General features: G+C 51.1%; 1 protein-coding gene and 1 pseudogene across 1 annotated transcript; both read right to left on the bottom strand.

Moving 5' to 3' along the window:
• Window positions 1-6,815: 6,815 nt before the first annotated feature.
• LOC142004062 (putative G-protein coupled receptor 33) lies at window positions 6,816-7,850 on the bottom strand. The gene has a single exon (XM_074981483.1). It carries the CDS (start codon window positions 7,848-7,850, stop codon window positions 6,816-6,818), a length of 1,035 nt encoding a protein of 344 aa, XP_074837584.1.
• Window positions 7,851-12,502: 4,652 nt separating this feature from the next.
• Window positions 12,503-13,555, bottom strand: LOC142004061 (putative G-protein coupled receptor 33; annotated as a pseudogene).
• Between the last annotated feature and the right edge of the window lie 7,636 nt (window positions 13,556-21,191).

Below are 21,191 nucleotides of genomic sequence, written 5' to 3'. Positions count from 1 at the left end.
TAGCAGAGAGCATTGTCGAGCTAAGGGCTCGTCTGTGAATAGCTGTTTGACTGGACAAAGGCTGTTGATGGTTGTTTGGCACCTCCCCCTTGGGGCGTTTACTCCCCTAGCTGTTCTCTCTAACATCTGTCTGGTTCTCCAGCTTACAGCCCATTTTAGTGACACCCACACAACATCTCCTAACTTCATATGCACTCAAGATACACACGTATTCAGGCAGTCCTGTGGACTTCAGCAGATCATAACCTTTCCCGATACCTTACGGGGCCAGGTCGCAATTATATAGAAACACGGGGATTACAGGTGCTTCCCCAAGGTGCAGAATGTCATGAGGAGCTCTCATTCTCCTCCCAGAGCCAGAGCCCAGGACTCCTGGCTCCCAGCCCCCTCCCTTGACCCCTCTGCCCGCCCAATGCTCTGAAAACACTAGAATTCACCCCCCTCGTGGACTCAGGAGTCCTGGCTCCCAGGCCCTGCTCTGACCTGCTAGACATTTAACCAACAGCTCATCTGTTGAGGTACGACCCTGTGAAGAGGAAGGGCCCTTTGTTTTACACAAACCCTCTCCTGGCAGGGCTGTATCATGACCAGCGAGGGCCTTTGTGCTGAGCTAACGAGGTCAAAGGTGGCTCACCGATGGTACAACACCTAGCCAAGGAAGTGGTGAGGGTGTCTCATCCTTGGAGGAAGGAGATGGATGTCCGGGCTCCGGGGTTCTGTCCCGCCTCGGGGAAGGGAGTTTGATCCTTCCAAACAAAGGTCTCTTCGCCTCACAGAAGTCCATTCCTCTGCATTGGGTCCCACTGATAACCCATGTCGAGAGGTCGCCGGGTTAGTCTGTATCTTTGAGAACAACAAGAAGTCCTGTGGCACCTTATAGACTAACAGATATGTTGGAGCACGAGCTTTCTGGGGCAAACACCCACTTCATGACTCACGCATCTGAGGAAGTGGGTTTTTGCCCACGAAACTGATAACTCATGTCAGCCTGCCTTCACTGCTCCCCGCTGGCAGGGACACCCACTGGTTAACTCACCTGGCTACCTCGCATGATTCACTTCAATGCAGTGATATACGGTCACCTGGATTCCATACGACGTCACAGTTATGAGCTGAGCTCTTCACCACCCTGAAGTGTTCACAGGCAGGTGGTTTCTCTCTAGCTGCTCTTTGTCCTTCTGGATTCTTTTCCTTACTGGCTACTCTTAAATTCAACCAGAGCTTCCACACACTAAATAACCCAGTGATTATGACACATGGTGGTTGCATATTATTTCAGACCCGCCACGTACAAAACCTTACAGAAACTACGTCGTTCAAAGAACACCTGGGAATTATTATAAATTAATATTATTTACTGGGAGCTCTGGGAGCCCTAGTCCCAGCCCAGTACCCTATTGTGCTCGGGACTATACAAACACAGAGTGAAAGGACAGTCCACGTCTCAGAGACCTCACATTCGGAGGAGATGCAACGGATGGAGACATGGGCTGGGAGTCAGGAGAGGCGGATTTGTTCCCGATTCCACCATTGGCCTGCTGGGTGACCTTGGCCAAGTCACTTCCCTTGCTCTGGCTCAGTTTCCCCTTTTGTAAAAACTGAGAGAATGCTACTGACCTAGTTGACAAACCATTTGAAGATCAGCTGGTGATAGACACCAAAGAAGAGGGAATAGATTTCAAACAACTTGGAAATCTAGAAACATGCTTAAACTTCAGCAGACAAACAATCTGGAACCTACTGGATTCCTCATGGTTTGAAAACTCTCTAGAATCCAGTCATGTCCTAGAGCCTGAGCCAGGGCTTCTGTTGTGGTTGTTGCTTGGAGCTAATGCAGCAACTGGGGAGGGGGGTTGCATGAGTGCAAACTGTCACAAACCATGACTTGGCCACGCAGACAGGCACAGGAGGGGAAGGCAGCTTATCTTCTAACAGCTAGTTGGCCACATTTGTTGAGCAAGAACGAAACTGAAGGTAAGAAAAGAGGAGAATAAACGAGAACAGCAGTATCAGTGTTCAAAGAGAGACATTTTGCCAGCTTTTGTGGTTTTCTTCCTGAGTCACATGTCCTGTGTGGTCTTCCTTAAAGCTCCAGCTCCTGGAGTCACTGGATTTGGGCTGGCATAGAGTGTGCTTATAAAGAGTGCAGATGATACCGAGCTGGGAGAGATTGCAAGGGCTTTGGAGAACAGGGTCATAATTCCAAATGACCTGGACAATCTGGAGAAATGGGCTGAGGCCAATAGGATGAAGTTCAATATGGACAAATGCAAAATACTGCAGTCAGGGAGGAACAATCAGTTTCATACAGACAGACTAGGAAGGACTCCCTAGGAAGGAGGGCTGCAGACAGGGATCCAGGGGTCAGAATGGACCACAAGCTGAGAAGCTGACAATGAGTCAACAGTGTGATGCTATTGCAAAAAAAAAAAGAAAGAAAGAAAAGAAAAGAAAAGAAAAGAAAAGAAAGCAAACCTGATCCTGGGCTGCATTAACACGAGTGTTGTGAGCAAGACATGAGAAGTTGTTCCTCTGCTCTGCTCTGTGCTGATTAGACCTCGACTGGAGAACGGTGTCTGGTTCCGGGCCCCACGTTTTAGGAAAGATGTGGAGAAACTGGAAAGGATCCACAGAAGAGCAACTAAAATGAGTAAAAGTCTAGAAAATATAGAATCATAGAAGAGTAGGACTGGAAGGGAACTCGAGAGGCCGTCGAGTCCAGCCCCTTGCCCTCATGGCAGGACCAAGCACTTTCTAGACCATCCCTGAAAGCCATCTATCTAACCTCTTCTTAAACAGCTCCAGTGATGGAGATTCTACCACCTCCCTTGGCAATTCGTTCCAGTGTTTGATCACCCTGAGAGTTAGGAACTTTTTCCTAATGTCCAACCTGAACCTCCCCTGCTGCAATTTCAGTCCATTGCCTCTTGTCCTATCCTCAGAGGCAAGGAAGAACAAGATCCCTCCCTCTGCCTTATGACACCCTTTTAGATACCTGAAAAATGCTATCATGTCCCCCCTCAATCTTCTCTTTCCCAAACTAAACAAGCCCAATTCTTTCAGCCTTTCTTCATAGGTCATGTTCTCTAGACCTTTGATCATTCTTGTTGCTCTCCTCTGGACCCTCTCCAATTTCTCCACGTCCTTCCTGAACTGCGGTGCCCAGAACTGGACACGATACTCCAGCTGAGGCCTAACCAGCGCAGAGTAGAGCGGAAGAATGACTTCTCGTGTCTTGTTCACGGCACACCTGTTAATGCATCCCAGAATCATGTTTGCCTTTTTCACAACAGCATCACACTGTTGACTCATATTTAGCTTGTAGTCCACTATAACCCCCAGATCCCTTTCTGCTGTACTCATTCCTAGGCAGTCCTTTCCCATTCTGTATGTGTGACACTGATTGTTTCTTCCTAAGTGGAGCACTTTGCATTTGTCCTTATTAAACTTCATATGACCTATGAGAGAAGATTAAAAGAACTGGGTTTGTTCAGTTTGGAAAAGAGATGGCTGAGAGGGGACATGACAGCAGCTTTCAAATACGCAAAAGGGTGTTACAAGGAGGAGGAAGAAAAATTGTTCTCCTTGGCCTCTGATGCTAGGACAAGGAGCAATGGGCTTAAACTGCAACAAGTGAGGTTTAGTTTGGATATTAGGAAAATTTCCTAGCTGCCAGCGTGGTTAATTACAAGAATAAATTGCCTGGAGTAGTTGTAAAATCTCCATCACTGGAGACATTCAAGAACAGATTAGATAAGTATCTCACAGAGCTAGTCTAGACAGTGCTTGGTCCTGCCATGAGAGCAGAGGGCTGGACTTGATGACTTCTTGAGGTCCCTTCCAGTTCCGAGATTCTATCATTCTGTGATTTTTAAAGGAAAAGGGAGTTTCCAACCCTGGAAGCAGTTCTGATGTGACCCCAGAGCCCCCTCAGAGCTCAACAAGGAGGACGTGAGTAAAAAGAAGCCCAAGCGGACTATGTGTGCTTCATCTCAGGATTTTAAAGCCAATCTCATGATTTCTCAGGAGTCTGACTATTTGAACATGTGGGGCTGGCACTGCAGAGAGAACGGGTGACAGTGGGAGCCAGGAATTGAGCTGGGCAGCTGGCAGACAGGGACAAAGGACTGCAAAGTCTTTGGTTTCTCCAGGCACAGAAGAGCCATGGGAAGGGAACTTTCACAGCTTTCAATGTGATATTGCAGCAGATAAAACCACACAAGTGGTAAGGAATAAGCAGGCGGCACGCCGTGCGGGGCTGAGAAGCATTCACGGCCAAGAGGCAGGAATTCTGCACTGGCCGTCAGGCAGATGGGGAAAGTCAAGACCGATGGGGAATTGCTGGAAAACTGGATGAGCCATCTTGTCTGATCCAGTTGCAGAGGGTGCCAGGGATTAACCACCCAGGGCGTCCAGGAGCAGTGAGTGTCAGAAAGACACAGCCACATCCCGCACCCCCATCCTCCTCCTGCATCCTCTCTCTCACCCATAACCTCCCCCCTTCTCACTGCCTCCCTTCCACCCAGACCCTGAACCCCAACCTCCTGCCCAGGCCCCAAACCCACACCCCTGCCGACTACCCAGCAGCCCCTTCCCATGCACTGAAGCACCACAGAGCTGCAGGGGCTCCACAAAGTCTAGCAGCCCCGGCACCCTGGGGTGGCCCTGGAGAGTTGTGGGGTGAATGTCTTCTCGGCTGGGGCCAGATCCTATGAACCTGCTTCTCGTTGGCGTTTTGCCCCGACTGGTTCTCCTGCGGCTCAGTCACCCCCCCCAGCCCAGCCCAGCCCAGCCCAGCCCAGCCCAGCCCAGACAGGTGCCCTGCGCCTGGAGTAGATACCACCCCTCTGCCTCGTCCCTTTCAATAAGCTGCCGCTATGACAATTCCCTGGCTCACTTCCCCAGGGCCTCAGCGTGTTCTCCAGCCTGGAGCTGCTTCTCACTCTCCTATCTCTGGTGGTAATTAGATTGTTGGGAGTTTGCTAATGAACTGCTGTGGTGCATACGCAACACTTCATTAAGCAAATACCCGGTACTCTGAATTTTAAAACTTTGAAGTTGCCGCGGGGTTGCGGGGAGGACTTTAGCATGTCATTCGTAAACTCCAACACCCTAAATACCATCCTTCCTTCAAAGGAAGGTGGTAGTGTAGAGAAGTCCATGATATGTAGATCTGTTTATAGATCTAAAAGTGCTCAAGAGGGCCATTCCTGGTGCCCTGAACCCTAATGGCTGGGTGATCAACTAAACAACTTGTAAACAGCCTTGTTTGTCCTTTTAGTCTAGAAGGTCCTAGGAAGACATGTGACCATACCTTGTCTACACTACCTGGTATGGTAGTGTAGACAAGGCCCATATGTCTAATTTCACATGCAAGGAGTCCCTGTCTCAAACAGCTCACAGTCTAAGCAGACACAATAAAGAGAGACCTAGGCTGGAGTGCAGGAGACCTGGGGTAGTTTCTGGTTCTGCCATTGGCCTGCTGGGTAACCTTGGCCAAGTCATTTCCCAGCTCTATGCCTCGGTTTCCTCATTTGTAAAAATGGGCAGATTGCCACTGAGCTCCTTAGTAATGTTCTTCGAGCTTTACAGGTGACAAGCATTGGAAAAGAGCTGGCTACCACTATTATCGTCCACGGGCTTGTCCATAATATACTACCCACTGCATTATCAACCATGTGCAAAGCTGGAACCACAATAAAACTTGTACCAAACAATCTTGAACCTCCTGGGTTCTATGTGGTTTGAAAATGACTCTAGAATCCAGTGATGTCCTAGATCCATAGACCCCATTGACTCATAGTTTGAACACACTGAGAGACTGAGAATAAATGTGCTTCTGGAGCCAGGAGATGAGGCACCATCCAAGAGAATCGGTTAGGTTAGAAGACAGTGGGAAACTTCAACCAAACAAGGTTCTGGAGTTGGCTACTGATCTGCTGCCAGTGACGACTGATGGAGATCACAGAATTGTAGAATCCCAGGGCTGGAAGGGACCTCAGGAGATCATCTAGTCCAGCCCCCTGCTTCAAGCAGGATCAACCCCAACTAAGTCATCCCAGCCAGAGCTTTGTCAAGCCAGGACTTAAAAAACTCCAGGGATGGAGATTCCACCACCTCTCTAGGTAACACATTCCAGAGCTTCACCACCCTCCTGGGGAAACAGTTTTTGCTAATATCCAAACTACACCTCCTGCTCTGTAACTTCAGACCATTGCTCCTTGTTCTGTCCCCTGTCACCACTGAGAACAGCCTCTCTCCACCCTCTTCAGAGCCCCCCTTCAGGAAGTTGAAGGCTGCTGTCAAATCACCCCTCAGTCTTCTCTCCTGCAAACTAAACAAGCCCAAATCCCTCAACATCTCCTTATAGGTCATGTGCTCCAGCCCCTTAATCATTTTCGTTGCCCTTCGCTGGACCCTCTCCAATGCATTCACATCACTTCTGTACTGGGGGGCCCAGAACTGAACACAACACTCCAGATGGGGCCTCACCAGTGCCAACTAGAGGGGAATAATAAATTTGTTAGATCTTGTGGACATGCTCCTCCTAATTAATGCACCCCAAGATGCCGTTAGCCTTCTAGGCGACAAGGGCACACTGCTGACTCATATCGAGCCTCTCATATCTCAGATTGCAAAAAGTGACACCTAGAGCCCATGGGAATCGGAAGATGGCTGTGAATTTAGAATCTGGGGTTGAACAACAGTGATGTACCTGGAATCAATCAGTACTGAGACCATTGGGGATCTAGGAGCAAAGGAAATACCAAGTTCTCAACTCTCCCTAAGTCCGAACAACTTCAGGCCGTCTCCTGTCATGCACTCTCAACTTCTGACCCGTGTCTTCCACTCAACTCAGGGACGCTGCTGCCGAGTTCGTCGACAAAAGCCAACTTAACCAGAGTGAGAAGAGACGTCCTGAAGACCTGCAAGAACTTCTCCTCCACAAAAAGGTAGAGCATGGGGGTGAAACAGGCATTGAAACAGGATGCGAAGGTGTAAATGATCAAGCAGGTGACTGTCACTGACTCTGGTAACTCCCTCTTGAAGAGCTTCAGGCCATGGTAGAGGTGGTAGGGCAACCAGGCAAGGAAGAAGGAAAGCACCACAGTCACCAGGACTTTGAAGGGCTTCCCAGCCCAGGCCAGCTTCTTCTTCTTCATCATCAGCCCCACACGACTGTAGCATCCCGCAATGGTGCAGAAGGGCAGCAACAAACCCAGAAGGAACCGGACCACGAAGAGGGCCAGATGCACCTGTCTCCCCATGTCCTGCATCCCTGTTCCATTCCCCTCTCCGTAGAGAGCATAATTGTTCTTGCAGATGATCCTGCCCCCGGCCACCTCACGGGTCTCCCGGAAAGCCAGGTAGGGAGCGCTGAGCGCGATGGAGACCAGCCACATTCCCACAACCAGCTTCCTCGCCTGGGGCACAGTGCGGTGAGTCCGGCACCAGATAGGGTGGTGAGTGAGGGTGTAGCGGTCCAGGCTGATGAGGGTGAGAAGGAAGACAGAGGAGAACATGGCCACAGAGATGCAGGTGTTGACAACTTTGCACATGACTGTGCCAAAGACCCAGTGGAAGCCCATAAAGAGACTGACAATGAAGAAGGGGATCAGCAGGGTGAAGAGGAAGTAGCAGGAGATCAGGTGGAGGAACAACAGTGTGGTCACCGTCCTCTTCATCTGCAGCCCCAGCACCCACAGGTACAGCCCGTTCCCCACCAGGCCCACCAGGAAGGTGGGGCAGAGCAACACGGCCGCAGCCAGGTTTGAAGCACTCTCAGCTGCTGAGAGCTGATTGGAAATTGCCTCTGGGGTTGGTGTGAGGGTTGTGTTGCCTTCTTCCATGGTGCCCTGGGAAGAGACAGAAGAGGGGTTGAACTTGGAGGGGACGATAGAGGATGAGAGAAAAGCAGAAGTGTAGGAAAGGTGCAATACCACAGAGGGTTGGGAACTTACCATTGGAATGGACCTTTATGAGCACCAGGCTGGATATTCTAAGGACCTGGGCTGCAACCCGTGGAAATCACTGCTGCAAGATGGAGCTATGGGCAACCAAGGAGAGACAAGAGTGAGGAAGGGACAGTCAAGTAGGTCAAATAGGGTATGTCTACACAGCAAAGTTATTCTGGAATAGCTTATTCCAAAGTTTGTATTCCAAAATAAGTTATTCCAGAATAATGCATCTACACTCCAGGGAAGCCCTGGAATAAGCAAAAGTTATTCCAAAATATTGTGTTTACACACAATAGAGCCTATTTCATATTAGAGACCCTGGGAAAACTGCTTCCAGGGGCTCTCATCCAAAGCACCATTTCCACACATCAGGATGATTCCTGAATGAGCTATTCTGGAAGAGCTTATTTGAAAATAGCTCCTATGCCCTGTCTGCACGGTCCCCCTTCCGAAATCTATCTCTCAAAAAAGGCATTATTCCTCGTAGAAAGAGGTTTACCGATTTCGAAATCAGCCGACCGCTAGTTCCAAATTATTTCAAGCTTCCAGCTACAGTGTGCAGACGTTCTCAAAGTTATTTCAGAAGAGCAGCTCCCATTCCCAAATAACATTGCTGCGTAGACACCCCCATGCACAGCTACGCAGGCAATGCCATGGGACTGGGATCTGGTGGAGAGAGTTGCTCAGAGAAAAAGGGATATGGGACCTTTCCGTACTCAGAGGCGCTGACTCCAACCTCTCTGCAGGGCGGGGAGCATCTGCCTTAAGGAAATGGGGATGGGCTGGGTTGACTCCTAGAGTGCTGGTGGAACTCACTGCTGCAGGGTGGACCAAACTGTCCCTCCCCCACCCCCTTTCCTGTGCTGCTCCATTGGTCACAGAAAATGCTGCTACATCCTGAGCTAGGTGAATGCAGGGCCTTTCCCACCCTCACTGCAACACAGGAACCCGCTGCCCACTCACTGACTGCCTTGTCTGGGGCTGCTGAATTACGGCCGCAACCTGGGGCTGCGCCCCTATGGCCTTGTTAGATTGGAATCCTCTCAGCTCTGCAGAAGGGCTGTTTGCTAGAGAAGGGGGGCTGGGAGCCAGGACTCCTGGGTTCTAGCCCTGGTTGTGGGGATGGGGGCTCCAAACTCCAGGCCAGTGGGTGGGAAGTGGGGTCCTGTGTGTTAGAGCTGCAGGAGTTGGGGGGGGGGCTCATCTGCGTAAAGAGAAATTTCTCCCTTGTTACGGAGCTCACATGTGACTTCCACAGAGCACTGCAGGTTAATCCCCCCGGTGGCCAGGAGTTCCACTGGTGCCTTTCCAATGACAAATTTAGAAGACTTCTAGGTGTCCTTAGAAAGAAAATTCCCTGGGGGGCCATCCCTTCGACTCCCCTGGGCGGTGCAGGAGGCAGGACAGAGAGCGTCTTGGGTGGCCTGTTGGTGCCCAGCAAAGCATCTGCCCCCTGAGCCCTGCCTGTGTGTATTTCCTTTCCTTTACCTTGTGTCTGCCACAAGCTCCATGCATGGCTGCTCTCTGTGCCCCTCAAGCTGCAAACCATACTCCGAAGTGGCCTTCAGTGATCCTCTGGACACTGCCCTTGCAGAGAACACCCCTAGCGTCCCCCGTCCCCGTCCCCGTCCCCCCATGTGCCTGCTCATTTCTTCCACCCAGGTGCAGAATTAATTTTATGTTCTGCAGCTGGTGTGGGGGTGTGACGTGTACCACCAATAGAAACCCACACTGCTCCCTCTCTGCTCATCGGCGGGGCAGCAGCGGAATCTCTCTTGGGCAGCTGCCCAAGCACGGAGTTTACAGGGTATACATCTCACCTCTCAGAGCTGGGAAAAGACCCCAGGGGTCCTGGTGCCCAGCCCACCAATGCCCTCACCTTCCCCAGAGATAACCCCAGCTCTGTTAATGCACAAGGAGAGCTCAGTCATCTCCTGCCCAGGGGGTAGGGAGGTCTAGTGGTTAGAGCAGGGAAGCTGGGAGCCAGGACTGCTGGGCTCTGTCCCCAGCTCTGGGAGGTGGTAGGGTCTAATGGTTAAGGCAGGGAGCGTCTGGGTGCCATAACTGCTGGGATTTTTTCCCAGCTCGAGCAGGGGGCTAGTCATTCGAGCGGGTTGACGGCTCTGAGAACACCTCTGTTATCTATGTGTTGATCGCTTGCTCTGAGAACAGTCATGTGAAGTCCTGCCCCTTCCTGTTCCAAATAACACCTCACTCACACCCAGCCCACCCCAGAGAGCTTGTGGCACAGGGCCCAAGCTCGAGCCCCAGATGGATGATGCAGCTGCTCAACAGCTTGGTACGTCAGACCTCAGATGGCCTCTGAGGGCAATGAAGTCTAGTGGTTACAGCAGGGTCGGGGCAGGGAGTGAGCCTGGGAGCCAGGACACTTAGCTTATCTCCCTGGCTCTGAGAGGGCAGTTAGCTCATAGGGCACAGGAGCTGGGAGCCAGAACTCCTGGTGTTCTGCAGGGGGACGAATGGCACAGGGGTCTCTCGAGCCGAGGCTCTTCTACCTCATTTCTGTTTGATTTGGAAATTAAGAAGCTCAGGAGCTACCCAAATGTGTAACACTCATGAAAATGCTTCTCTCTCTCTCTCTCTCTCTCTGTTGTACAAATAAACACCCACATTTTTAATTTCCCAATACTACCCCAGGAGTTCTAGACATTTGAGTGGTTCCTGAATTTCTTGATTTCGAGAGCTGACAAATTTTTTTCAGGCAAATTAGTCCTGTGTGTCTAGGAGGCAATTTCTGAGTTTGAAATTAGATTGTTCTAGGCCACCCAGGACCAGTTTGTGTTTTAAAAATCTTGGTAGGCCTAGAACGGCAAAGGTTTGGGAACTAGCCCATATCCAGCACGCGTGGGATCCTGTCGGCTTTTGAAATGTACATGGACTTGGAGAACATGATCTCAAGCTCGCCCACTTCATATCGGATCAGGTTCTCAATGTGGACAGTCTTGGGACTCTGGAGGTTAAGAGTTGGCCGGGATTCCTAGAACCTATGGGATCGTGTTGAATTTGAATCATCGAGCAGCGGCATCTGTCACGGTTGTCAGTCATGATTCATCAGACTAGTCAGACACACACGTCTAACTTACCTGGACTCCAGGCAGGGCTGGTGGCCCACAGATGCCCAGCTTGTTCGGACAGGCCAGTGAGCCCTACGTGACAATGGGTGCAGCACCACAACAACCCCTGCCTGACTTCTGTGTAGATGGAGTGACTCCACAGCTGAAAGGTGCCTGAGGGTCTGCTAGTCCGACCTTCTGCAGAGCGTCCCTGAGTTTGTCCCTGGTTGAAGAAGAGCTGATCCTCAATCTCCCACCCCAGCTCTACCTCAAAAATTGGCAGTGATGGAGAACCCACCAGGGAGGGCCCTTTAAAGTCTCTTTTGTCCTTTTCATCTGCTGACCCCTCGCCTCAGCCAAGGTTTTGTCACTTGCTTGGAGTTGGCAGGTGGGAATTTCATAGTTACTTGACGTTGCTTCTTCACCACTCGCAGTGTTCAAGGGCAGGCGGGTTTTCTGGAGCTCTTCCTTGTGCTACTGGCTTTTTCTTCTTACTGGCCGCTCCTAAGCTAAGCTCGAGCCTCCACACCCTGGCTGCCCCAGTGACTGGGTCATGAGATGGTAGTAAAGTATTTTACATCTGTCGTACAAACTTTACAGAATCTATGCAGTTCAAGGAGTGACCCTGGGAATGATTATTACTTCTTATTTCATTTCAGGAGCTCTGGGAACCCCAGTCCTGGCCGCAGACCCTGCTGTGCTAAGTCCTTTACAAGCACAGAGGAAAAAAGTCTCTGTCCCAGAGAGCTCGCAGTCTAAGGAGATGCAATGGATTGAGACCTGGGCTGGGATGCAGGAGACCTGGGTTTGTTCTCAGTTCTGCCAGGGGATTGGTGGGTGACTATGGTCAAGTCATTTCCATGCTCTGTGCCTCAGTTTCCCCATTTGCAAAAACTGGAGGAGTGCTACTGACCTTGCTGGTAGAGTTCTTGGAGTTCTACAGATGACAAGCACTGGAGAAGATTTAGCTACTGCTATTATCATACACTCATCTAGAATATACTACACCTAATACATTAAACCATTTGGAAATCTAGAATCACTAGGAGACTTCTAGAAAAAGATCAGGATCGTGTTGGACTCTGTTTATTTTGAAAACACTATAGAATCCAGTGATGTCCTAGATCCATCCGCTAACATACAACTCATGGATTGGAAATTTCAGCACAATAACAGACTGAGAAAAAATGCAATTCCAGAACCAACTTGTGATGGAGAAAGCAAGCGAGTGAATTAGGCTGGAACACAGTGAGAGACCTGGAAACAAGATTCTGGAGATGGCTCCTGATCTGGTGCCATTGATGTCTCACTGAGATGGAACAATTGTGAGACCTAGAACCAAAGGGAGTCTGGAGATAGTCCTGAATCTAGAATCCAGGAACATTGCAATGTTTATGAACAGTGAGGTTCATGGAACCCATCAGGTATTAGAAACATCGGGGATCTAGGAACAAATGGGATGCCAGATTTTCATCTGTCCATGAGTCTGGACAACATCTCAAATTCTGACCTGTTTCTTCCACTAGACTTGGGGGCACTGTTGCCAAGTTCATCAACAAAAGCCGCTTCAACCAGGGTGAGAAGGGATGACCTGAAGACCAGCCAGAATTTCTGCCCCCATGAACAGGTAGAAGGTGAGGGTGAAACGGGCATTGAAGCACAAGATGAAGGTGTAAATGACCAAGAGGGAACCCATCAATGACTTTGGCAGGTCCTTTGTATAAAGCATCAAGCCTTGGTAGAGGTGGAAGGGCAGCCAGCCAAGGAAGAAGGAAAGCACTGTGTTCACCAGGACTCTCAAGGGCTTCCCAGCCCAGGCCACATCCTTCTGCTTCATCATCAGCCCCATTCGACCGTAGCATCCTGCAATGGTGCAGAAGGGCAGCAAGAAGCCCAGCAGGAACCGGTCCACCAAGACGGCCAGCTTCACCTGTCTCCCCATGTCCTGCATCTCTGTTCTGCTCCCCTCTCCATAGAGAGCATAATTGTTCATGCAGATGCTCCTGTCCCCGGCCGCCTCGCGGGTCTCCTGGAAAGCCAGGTAGGGAGCGCTGAGCACAATGGAGACCAGCCACACACCCACAACCAGCTTCCTAGCCGGGGGCACAGTGCGGTGGGTCCAGCACCGGAGGGGGTGGTGAGTGAGGGTGTAGCGGTCCAGGCTGATGAGGGTGAGGAGAAAGACGGAGGAGAACATGCCTAAGGAGATGCAGGCGTTGAGGAGTTTGCATATGGCCGTGCCGAAGACCCAGCAGAAACCCAGAAGGACGTAGACGGCAAAGAAGGGGATCAGCAGGGCGAAGAGGAAGTAGCAGAAGATCAGGTGGAGGAACTAGAGTGTGGTCACCGTCCTCCTCATCTTCATCACCAGCACCCACAGGTACAGCCCGTTCCCCACCACCCCAAGCAGGAGATGGTGAACAACAGCACAGCCATGGCCAGGTGAGTGGTGCTCACAGCTGCTTGTGTCTGGGTGGAATTTGGCTCTGGGCTTGGTGGGAAGGTTGACATATCTTGTTCCATGGCACCCGGAGGAGAGACGGAAGAGGGGTTGGAAGTGAGGATGAGGAGGGAAAAGGGGGTGTGGAAAGGAAGAGAGGAGAAATACCAGAGGGGGGGGGGTGGCACCATCAGAAGGGTCATTTATGGTCACACACAGCTCCTCTGCAAAGCCCCAGCTGGATGTTCTCACCCACTGTGCTGCAGCCGGTGGAACTCACTGCTGCAGGATGGAGCTATGCACAACAGAGGAAGGTAAGAGGGGTAGACGTGGCAGGAGTAGGGAATGGTGCCTTTCCTCACGAGGAGGTGCCAGCCCCCATCTGGCTCCAGGGCGGGGACCATTTGGCTCAGGGATATGGGGATTGGAAGGGTTGACTTCTCGCGTGCAGGAGTTGGTGCCTGTGGAACTCTCTGCTACAGGGAAGAACAAGTTGTCCCTCCCCCACCCCATCTCCTGTTTTTCTCTGCCTGTCACCAGAATTGTTGCTGCACCTGGGAGAACCTGCAGGGTCCTTCCCACCCTCTTTGGGACACAGGAAGCCCCAGTCCACTGCGTCACTTCTCTCCCCCACAGCTGTGCCGTGCTGGCAGCCTCCATCATGGACTAATGCCCACCCATGGCCTTGTTCGAATGGAGTTCCCTGTGCTGTGCAGAAGGGCCTAGTGGTTAAAGCAGATGGCCTGGGAGCCCAGATCCTGGGTTTTATCCTGGGAGTTTGGAGAAGGGCAGCATCAAAATACCTCAGTTATGTGAGGGAAGTAGGTGTGGCTTAGAGCAGTAGGGCTCAGCTAGGGGCACAGGTACTTCTGGGGGTACGCTGAGGACTTCCCGGAGGTAGGTCAACTCGCCTCGGTGTTTGTCTAGTGTTACAACAGACATACCTAGCAAAATCCGTCCCTACTGACATTTCATACAGTGACTTGTTTATGCTGCTCTATATTCTGAGCATTGGAAGGTCAATATAATATTTATACTCCAGTTGACAATAGAATGAGCACATTTACCCACTGCTGCTTGGGTGCTTGGGTCCTGTTTCGGGGGGGGGCGGGGTTAACTTCACAAAAATAACACTGAGTATTTCTGAAAAATACATCCATTTAAGTGAAGTGCGTACATTTTCCTTTTTGGAAACTAAAAGGAGAATATGCCTGTTTTAGTTCAATAACTGTATTTTTCAAAACTATGGTGTTATTTTGAAGAATTTTGTTTGTATTTTGTAACAGCAACGAAGGGTCCTGTGGCACCTTATAGACTAACAGAAAAGTTCTGAGCATGAGCTTTCGTGAGCACAAACTCACTTCATCAGATGCTGGTCATGGAAATCTGCAGGGCCAGGTATAAATAAGCCAGAGCAAGGCTGGGGATAACAAGGTTAGCTCAGTCAGGAAGGGTGAGGCTTACTACCAGCAGTTGATCTGGAGGTGTGAACACCCAGGGAGGGGAAGCTGCTTTTGTATTCAGCCAGCCATTCGCAGTCTTTGTTTAATCTTGAGCTGAGGGTGTCGAATTTGCAGATGAATTGTAGCTCAGAAATTTCTCTTTGGAGTCTGGTCCTGAAATTTCTTTGCTGTAGGATAGCTACTTTTAAGTCTGCTACTGTGTGGCCTGGGAGATTGAAGTGCTCTCCTATGGGTTTTTGTATATTGCCATTTCTGATGCCTGATTTGTGTGCGTTTATTCTTTTCTCTACGTAAAAGAATAAACGCACACAAATCAGATATCAGAAATGGCAATATACAAAAACCCGTAGGAGAGCACTTCAATCTCCCAGGCCACACAGTAGCAGACTTAAAAGTAGCTATCCTACAGCAAAGAAATTTCAGGACCAGACTCCAAAGAGAAATTTCTGAGCTACAATTCATCTGCAAATTCGACACCCTCAGCTCAAGATTAAACAAAGACTGTGAATGGCTGGCTGAATACAAAAGCAGCTTCCCCTCCCTTGGTGTTCACACCTCCAGATCAACTGCTGGTAGTAAGCCTCATCCTTCCTGACTGAGCTAACCTTGTTATCCTCAGCCTTGCTCTGGTTTATTTATACCTGGCCCTGCAGGTTTCCATGACCAGCATCTGATGAAGTGAGTCTTTGCTCACAAAAGCTCATGCTCAAAACTTTTCTGTTAGTCTATAAGGTGCCACAGGACCCTTCATTGCTGTTACAGATCCAGACTAACATGGCTACCCCCCTGATATTTGTATTTTGGACTTCTTTCATAAAGGGATTGTTAACATTTTTCTATTTGATTGTTTTTTACTACATTATTTTACTACAGACATTCAAACTCCAATGCCTGAGATCCAGCCTTCACATCCCATAACAAGACTTGGTCACAAAGGAGGAGTGTGGGAACAGAGCAGGACAAGAACCAATTGACATTGAAATCAAGAGAAGAAAGTGGGGATGGCCGGGCCACACTCTCAGAAACCATCATTCAGCAGAGTCCGTCAAGGTCTCCCATGGAACCTGCAAGGAAAGCAAAAGAGGAAGACCTTGGACAACCAGGAGAAGATCTCTGAGGCTGAAGCAGAACAGCTAGAGTACTCCTGGGGTCAGCTAGAAGTTTTGCCTGGAGACAGAGAGACGTGGAGACTTGTTGATGACCCATGCTCCACAAGGAGTTCAAAGCAAAAACAAAGTGTCCAGCACCTTAAAGGCTAACGATATTATTAATTAGGTGATGAGCTTCTACTTCTCCAGATCTGAAAAAGTGGGTCTGTCCCGCCAAAGCTCAGCCCGTAATAAATAATGTTGTTGGTCTTTAAGGTGCCACAGGGCTGCTTTCTTTGTTTTGTGAAGATGCAGACTAACATGGCTGCTGCTCCGTGATTATTCTGAGTACAAGGGCTTAAGTCAAGTAAGTCTTTAAAAGGGGAATTCCACTGCATGTATTTTTAATTTAACCCTATAAATTCTTATCATTCGCTGCATGTTTACAAAAAAAAAGCTGTAGCCAGTGAAGGTTGCAACAATATTTTCTTCAAGTTTTCAAACCTAAGTGTTGATATAGATGTGCCGAGACAGAGCTCTACTCCACTTTTCTCCTTCTTATCTCGGTTCTCGAAGGTTTGTTGAGAAACAATCCTACAGCAGATTCAAGCCATTTTTCTGGCTTGTCTTGGTTCAGTCGAGGGGTGAAAATACCTGGACTATTTCCAGTACAGCACTATCTCTTGATCTGACGAAGTGGGGCTGCCTCATGAAAGCTCATCACCTAATAAATTATTTTGTTAGTCTTTAAGGTGCTTCAGGGCTGCTTTTTTGTTTTGTTAAGATACAGACTAACACGGCTACTGCTGTTACTGAACTTTTCACAGGTAATCTCTGAGCTGCAATTCATTTGCAAATTTGACTCCATCAACCGAGGATTAAACAGAGACTGGGAGTGGCTGGCCCCTTACAAAAGCAGCTTCTCTGCCCTGGGTATTATCATCTCCCCATTAGACTCTAACAATGGGTCACATCCCCCTGTCTGATGTGACTTGTTTTTTCCTCTTTTGATACATACTATTGATAATGGGCCATTTCCACCTTGCTGAATAGACCTTGTCAGCTCCAGCCCTCCCTCTTACTGGGACCCCATTCTTTACATACCCCTCTGACCCCCCCCCCCCACACACACACACTCGGGCATCTGATGAAGCAGGTCTTTGCCCACAAAAGCTTATGCTCCAAATTATCTGTTTGCCTATAGGGTGCCACAGGACGACTTCTTGTTCTTGAAGATACAGACTAACACGGCTACGGGTACTGTTTTATTGCAACCCCCCAGGACCAGCTCAGGGCAGGAGTTTGAAGGATGTGATACAAGAACGAAAGAAATTTACGAAAGAATTGTCAACCTTGATTACTGTTTTTAGTTCTCTGTACCTTAAATACTGAGTCTGTTCTGGTCTGGAGAAGTGGGTCTGTCCCATGAAAGCTCATCCCCTAATAACTTAGTTTGTTAGTCTTTAAAGTGCTACTGGACTGCTTTTTTGTTTTAAGAAGGAAAGAAATTTAGGTGGGGTGGGGGAGTATGAGCAGCAGCTCTAGGCAGGGCACTGGGGAGTTCGGTGGTTGCAGAAGTCAGGGTTGGGGGTGAGTAGGGTTTGAGAGCAGGGACCAGGGAGCTCCCAGCAGAGGGCTGGGGTGAGGGGGTGCAGAAGTCAAGGCTGTTTGAGGAAGGTCTGACGACTGGGGGGACAGTGTGTGGGGAAGGCGGGGGGGGTTGAAGCTGGAAAGTGAACAGCCCCTCTGCCTCCCACCGCTGAATGAGGAATAAAACAAACTGTTCCTTCTCCCAGTGATCCCTGACAAAGGGAAACAGCCAGCAACATCTTCATAGGAATCTAGGGGCGAAACAGCACAGAAGGTGCGCAGGGGTGGGAGGCTTCGAAATGGGGCCGTCCCAGGCAGGGGGAGGCGCCTCCAGCCAGCCCCTTTCACCTGCCTGGCAATTGTCTCTTTTCTGAGAAACAATCCCATTCCAGCCACGTCCCCTCGCCCGAGCACAGCAAACCCCGACCTTGCTGTATGGTCCAATGTGAGGAAGCGGTTTACTGAATTGAGTGGTCCTAGCACTCACCGATTAGGGAGTTCTGGAACAGACAGACAGACAGACAAACTCTCCCAAATACCTAGGGGATGAGGAAGTCAGCCAGGACTCCCTCCTTGCGCGCTGCGACGCTTTCGAAGGTCTGTGTCTCACTTTATAAGCAAGTCGTTATTAAGTGAGGTGAAACTTGGGGGGACATAAGATGTATCAGACTCCTGAAAGTGTCAAAGGCCCCTGGGAAGGTCGAACCACCGGCTTAGAAGGTCTTAAACAGGAACAGCTCATCCGTTGAATGTAAAATAAGGGAGAACAACTCACCCACCCCACAAGCCTCACCGACTACCTCTGTTGAGCGCCCCATGTCAATCCCACTGCTACCCAGTGGCAGGGAGTTCCACAGGTTAACCCCACTGTTACCCAGCGGCAAGGGATCCTGCAAGCCTTAGCAAGGAAATTCCCCTTCAGATCCAGCAGGAGACCCTCCAACCATTGTCTTAACTCACCTGGGTAGCAGACGACGGCAATATGGACCAAGCATGAAAAGAGTCCCCGGTGGCTTGTGCTTGCCAGCAAAGTGTCTGTCTGTGTGTCTGTCCCTTCGCCCCCAAAGCCCTGCCAGTGCGTTGAATTCACACACACCTTATCTCAGTGTCTTCTTAATGCTCTGCCCCCACCTGGTCTCTGCAAACCATAAAGGGAAATGAGCATTGGACTGCGGCTTAGCAGCAGGGGCAAAAATAACATTTCTCACATCTTCTCAGCAGAGAACCCACCTAAGCAACAGCCTTTCACCAAGCTGGGGGAGACCCCAGGCATCCCAGCTCCCAGCTACCCCTCCTCCAAACCCCAGCTCCATCTCCCCTCCCAAGGCTGGCAGGAGACCCCAGACGTCCCAGCTCCCAGCCCCCTAGGTGCATGGCGAGGAGGTCCTATTCTGAGAGGTGCCCGTGGGAAGCGACAGGGCCTGTGTTTTGCACAGGTCTGTTCGTGACATGTGCTTGCACCACAGCCAGAGATAACCCTGGCCCTGTTAGCTCACAAGAGCGCTGAGTCGCAAACAATGCTCTCAGCCCAGGAGCAGCACATCTAGTGGTTAGAGCGGGGGCGGGCTGGTAGCCAGAACTGCTGGGCTCTGTCCCCAGCGCTGGGCGGGGGTAGGGCCTGGTGGTTAGAGCAGGTCAGGAGCTGTACGAGCTCCTGCATGAGCCACACATCATGGGAACATGACCGGTGGCCGTGGTTGCCGTGACCTCCTGCCCCTTCCGGTTCTAGACAAACCCTGTCAGCTCCAGCTCTTCCCCAGAGGGTTCCTTACATGGGCTCCAGCTTCCGAGCTGGGACCCCCGACCGTAACCCGACGCCGCAGGGAGAGGGAGCCCAGACGCAGGGGACGAGTGGTTGATTTCTCAGGAAGTGGAGTCTAGTGGTTAGAGCGGGGTGGGGCTGGGAACCAGGACTCCTGAGTTCTCTGTGGTTCGGGGCAGGGACTGGGGTGTCCAGTGAGCTGGTCGGGGAGGGGGTCAGAAACCAGTGGTTCTGTGTTCAGGTCCAGGAGGTAAACGGGGCCCACAAGGTCAGACTGGATGGGTGGAAAGCCAGGACTCCTGGGTCCTGCCTGTGGCTCGGAGGCGGGTCCTGAGTTAGAGGGGGTGCTGTGGGCGCTGGGAGTCTGGGTTCTGCCCAGTGTGCGGATGCAGCCTGATCAGCCTGGGACGCCCCATGTCTCCCCTGTGAGTCCTCCACACGGCTCTCTCTCCCCCTATCCTAGCCTCTCCCATCCCCTTGGCATCTTTCCTGCTCTTTTCACAGCCCTTCCACCCCACTTAGCCGGCCCAGCCCAGCCCCACACAGCCCCTCCATCTCCTCACCCAGCTGGGCAGCCAAAGGCAGCCCCCTTGCAGCCAGTCCCTAAGGAAAGCCCAGCGGCAGCTGCATGGGGGTGGCTGGCCGCGGGGTCTGCCTGAGGCTGGGGAGCAGGCTGACAGCTGCTGCCGTTTTCTCCTTCCGTCTGCTCCTCCTCAGCCTGCTGAGTGACTCTGGTCCCTGTCTGCGTCTGCCCGGGCTTCCACTGGGTCTGCGGCCCCCCAGGGGCTTCTCCAGGCCTGCCCCTCCCTGCAAAAGTTCTCCTCCATCTTCCGCCCCAGCCACGCCCGCCTGAGCATCCCCCGCTGAGCATCCCCTCCTGGCAGCACCGCTCCGCGGGCCAGGCCAGAAAGCTGGAGACGGGTGTGGGGTTCATCACCCTCAGCCTCTGTCACACGGGTTTCCGGCAGCTGCTGGAGGTGGAGGGGGCAGGATCCCTGCAGCTGTAGTTATACGTTTAGCAGACAGCAGGCCAGAGCTGAGACCATACAATCCAGAACCGCAAGGGACCCCGAGAGGTCATTGTGTCCAGCCCCCTGCCCTTATGGCAGGACCAAGCACCATCTAGACCATCCCCAATGGTCTAACCTGCTCTTAAATATCTCCAGCGATGGAGATTCCACAACCTCCCCAGGCAACTTATCCCAGCGTTTGACCACCCGGACAGCCAGGAAGTTTTTCCTAATGTCCAACCTAACCCTCCCCAGCTGCCGTTTAAGCCCATCGCTCCTTGTCCCGTCCTCTGAGGTTAAAGGAGAACAAATTTCCTCCTCCTCCTTCGAAGCAGAGGATAGCGGGACTGGAAGGGACCTCGAGAGGTCATTGAGCCCAGCCCTTGTGACACCCTTGTAGCTATTGAAAGCTGCTATCATGTTCCCTCTCGTTCTCTCCTTTCCCGGAACAAACAACCCAGTTCTTCCAACCCCCTCCCTGGTCATGTCTCCCGACCCTGGACTCTTTTTTGTTGCTCTTCTCTAGACCTTCTCCCATTTGGCCTTTCCTGAAAGGTAGGCCCAGAAGGGGACACCGAACTCCAGTCAAGGCCTAATGGGCGCAGCACAGGGGTGGAAGGACGACTTCCCACGTCTGGCTCGCAAGCCTCCTGCAAACACAGCCCAGAGACCTTTACTTGGTTTGCGATCGGCCACACCGGTGCGGGATAGCGGGGGGAGGTTGATGGGAGGAGGGGGAAAGATGAGGGGGGTGCATGACTCTCCAAATGCCGTGGGTGAGGGGGGCAAGAAGCCAGCCCTATGGG

This window comes from Carettochelys insculpta, chromosome 30 (genome assembly GCF_033958435.1).
Source record: "Carettochelys insculpta isolate YL-2023 chromosome 30, ASM3395843v1, whole genome shotgun sequence".
In the NCBI taxonomy this organism is placed as follows: domain Eukaryota; kingdom Metazoa; phylum Chordata; order Testudines; family Carettochelyidae; genus Carettochelys; species Carettochelys insculpta.
Note: the sequence above shows the minus strand (reverse complement) of the source record. Positions and strands in the feature narration are given on the sequence as shown.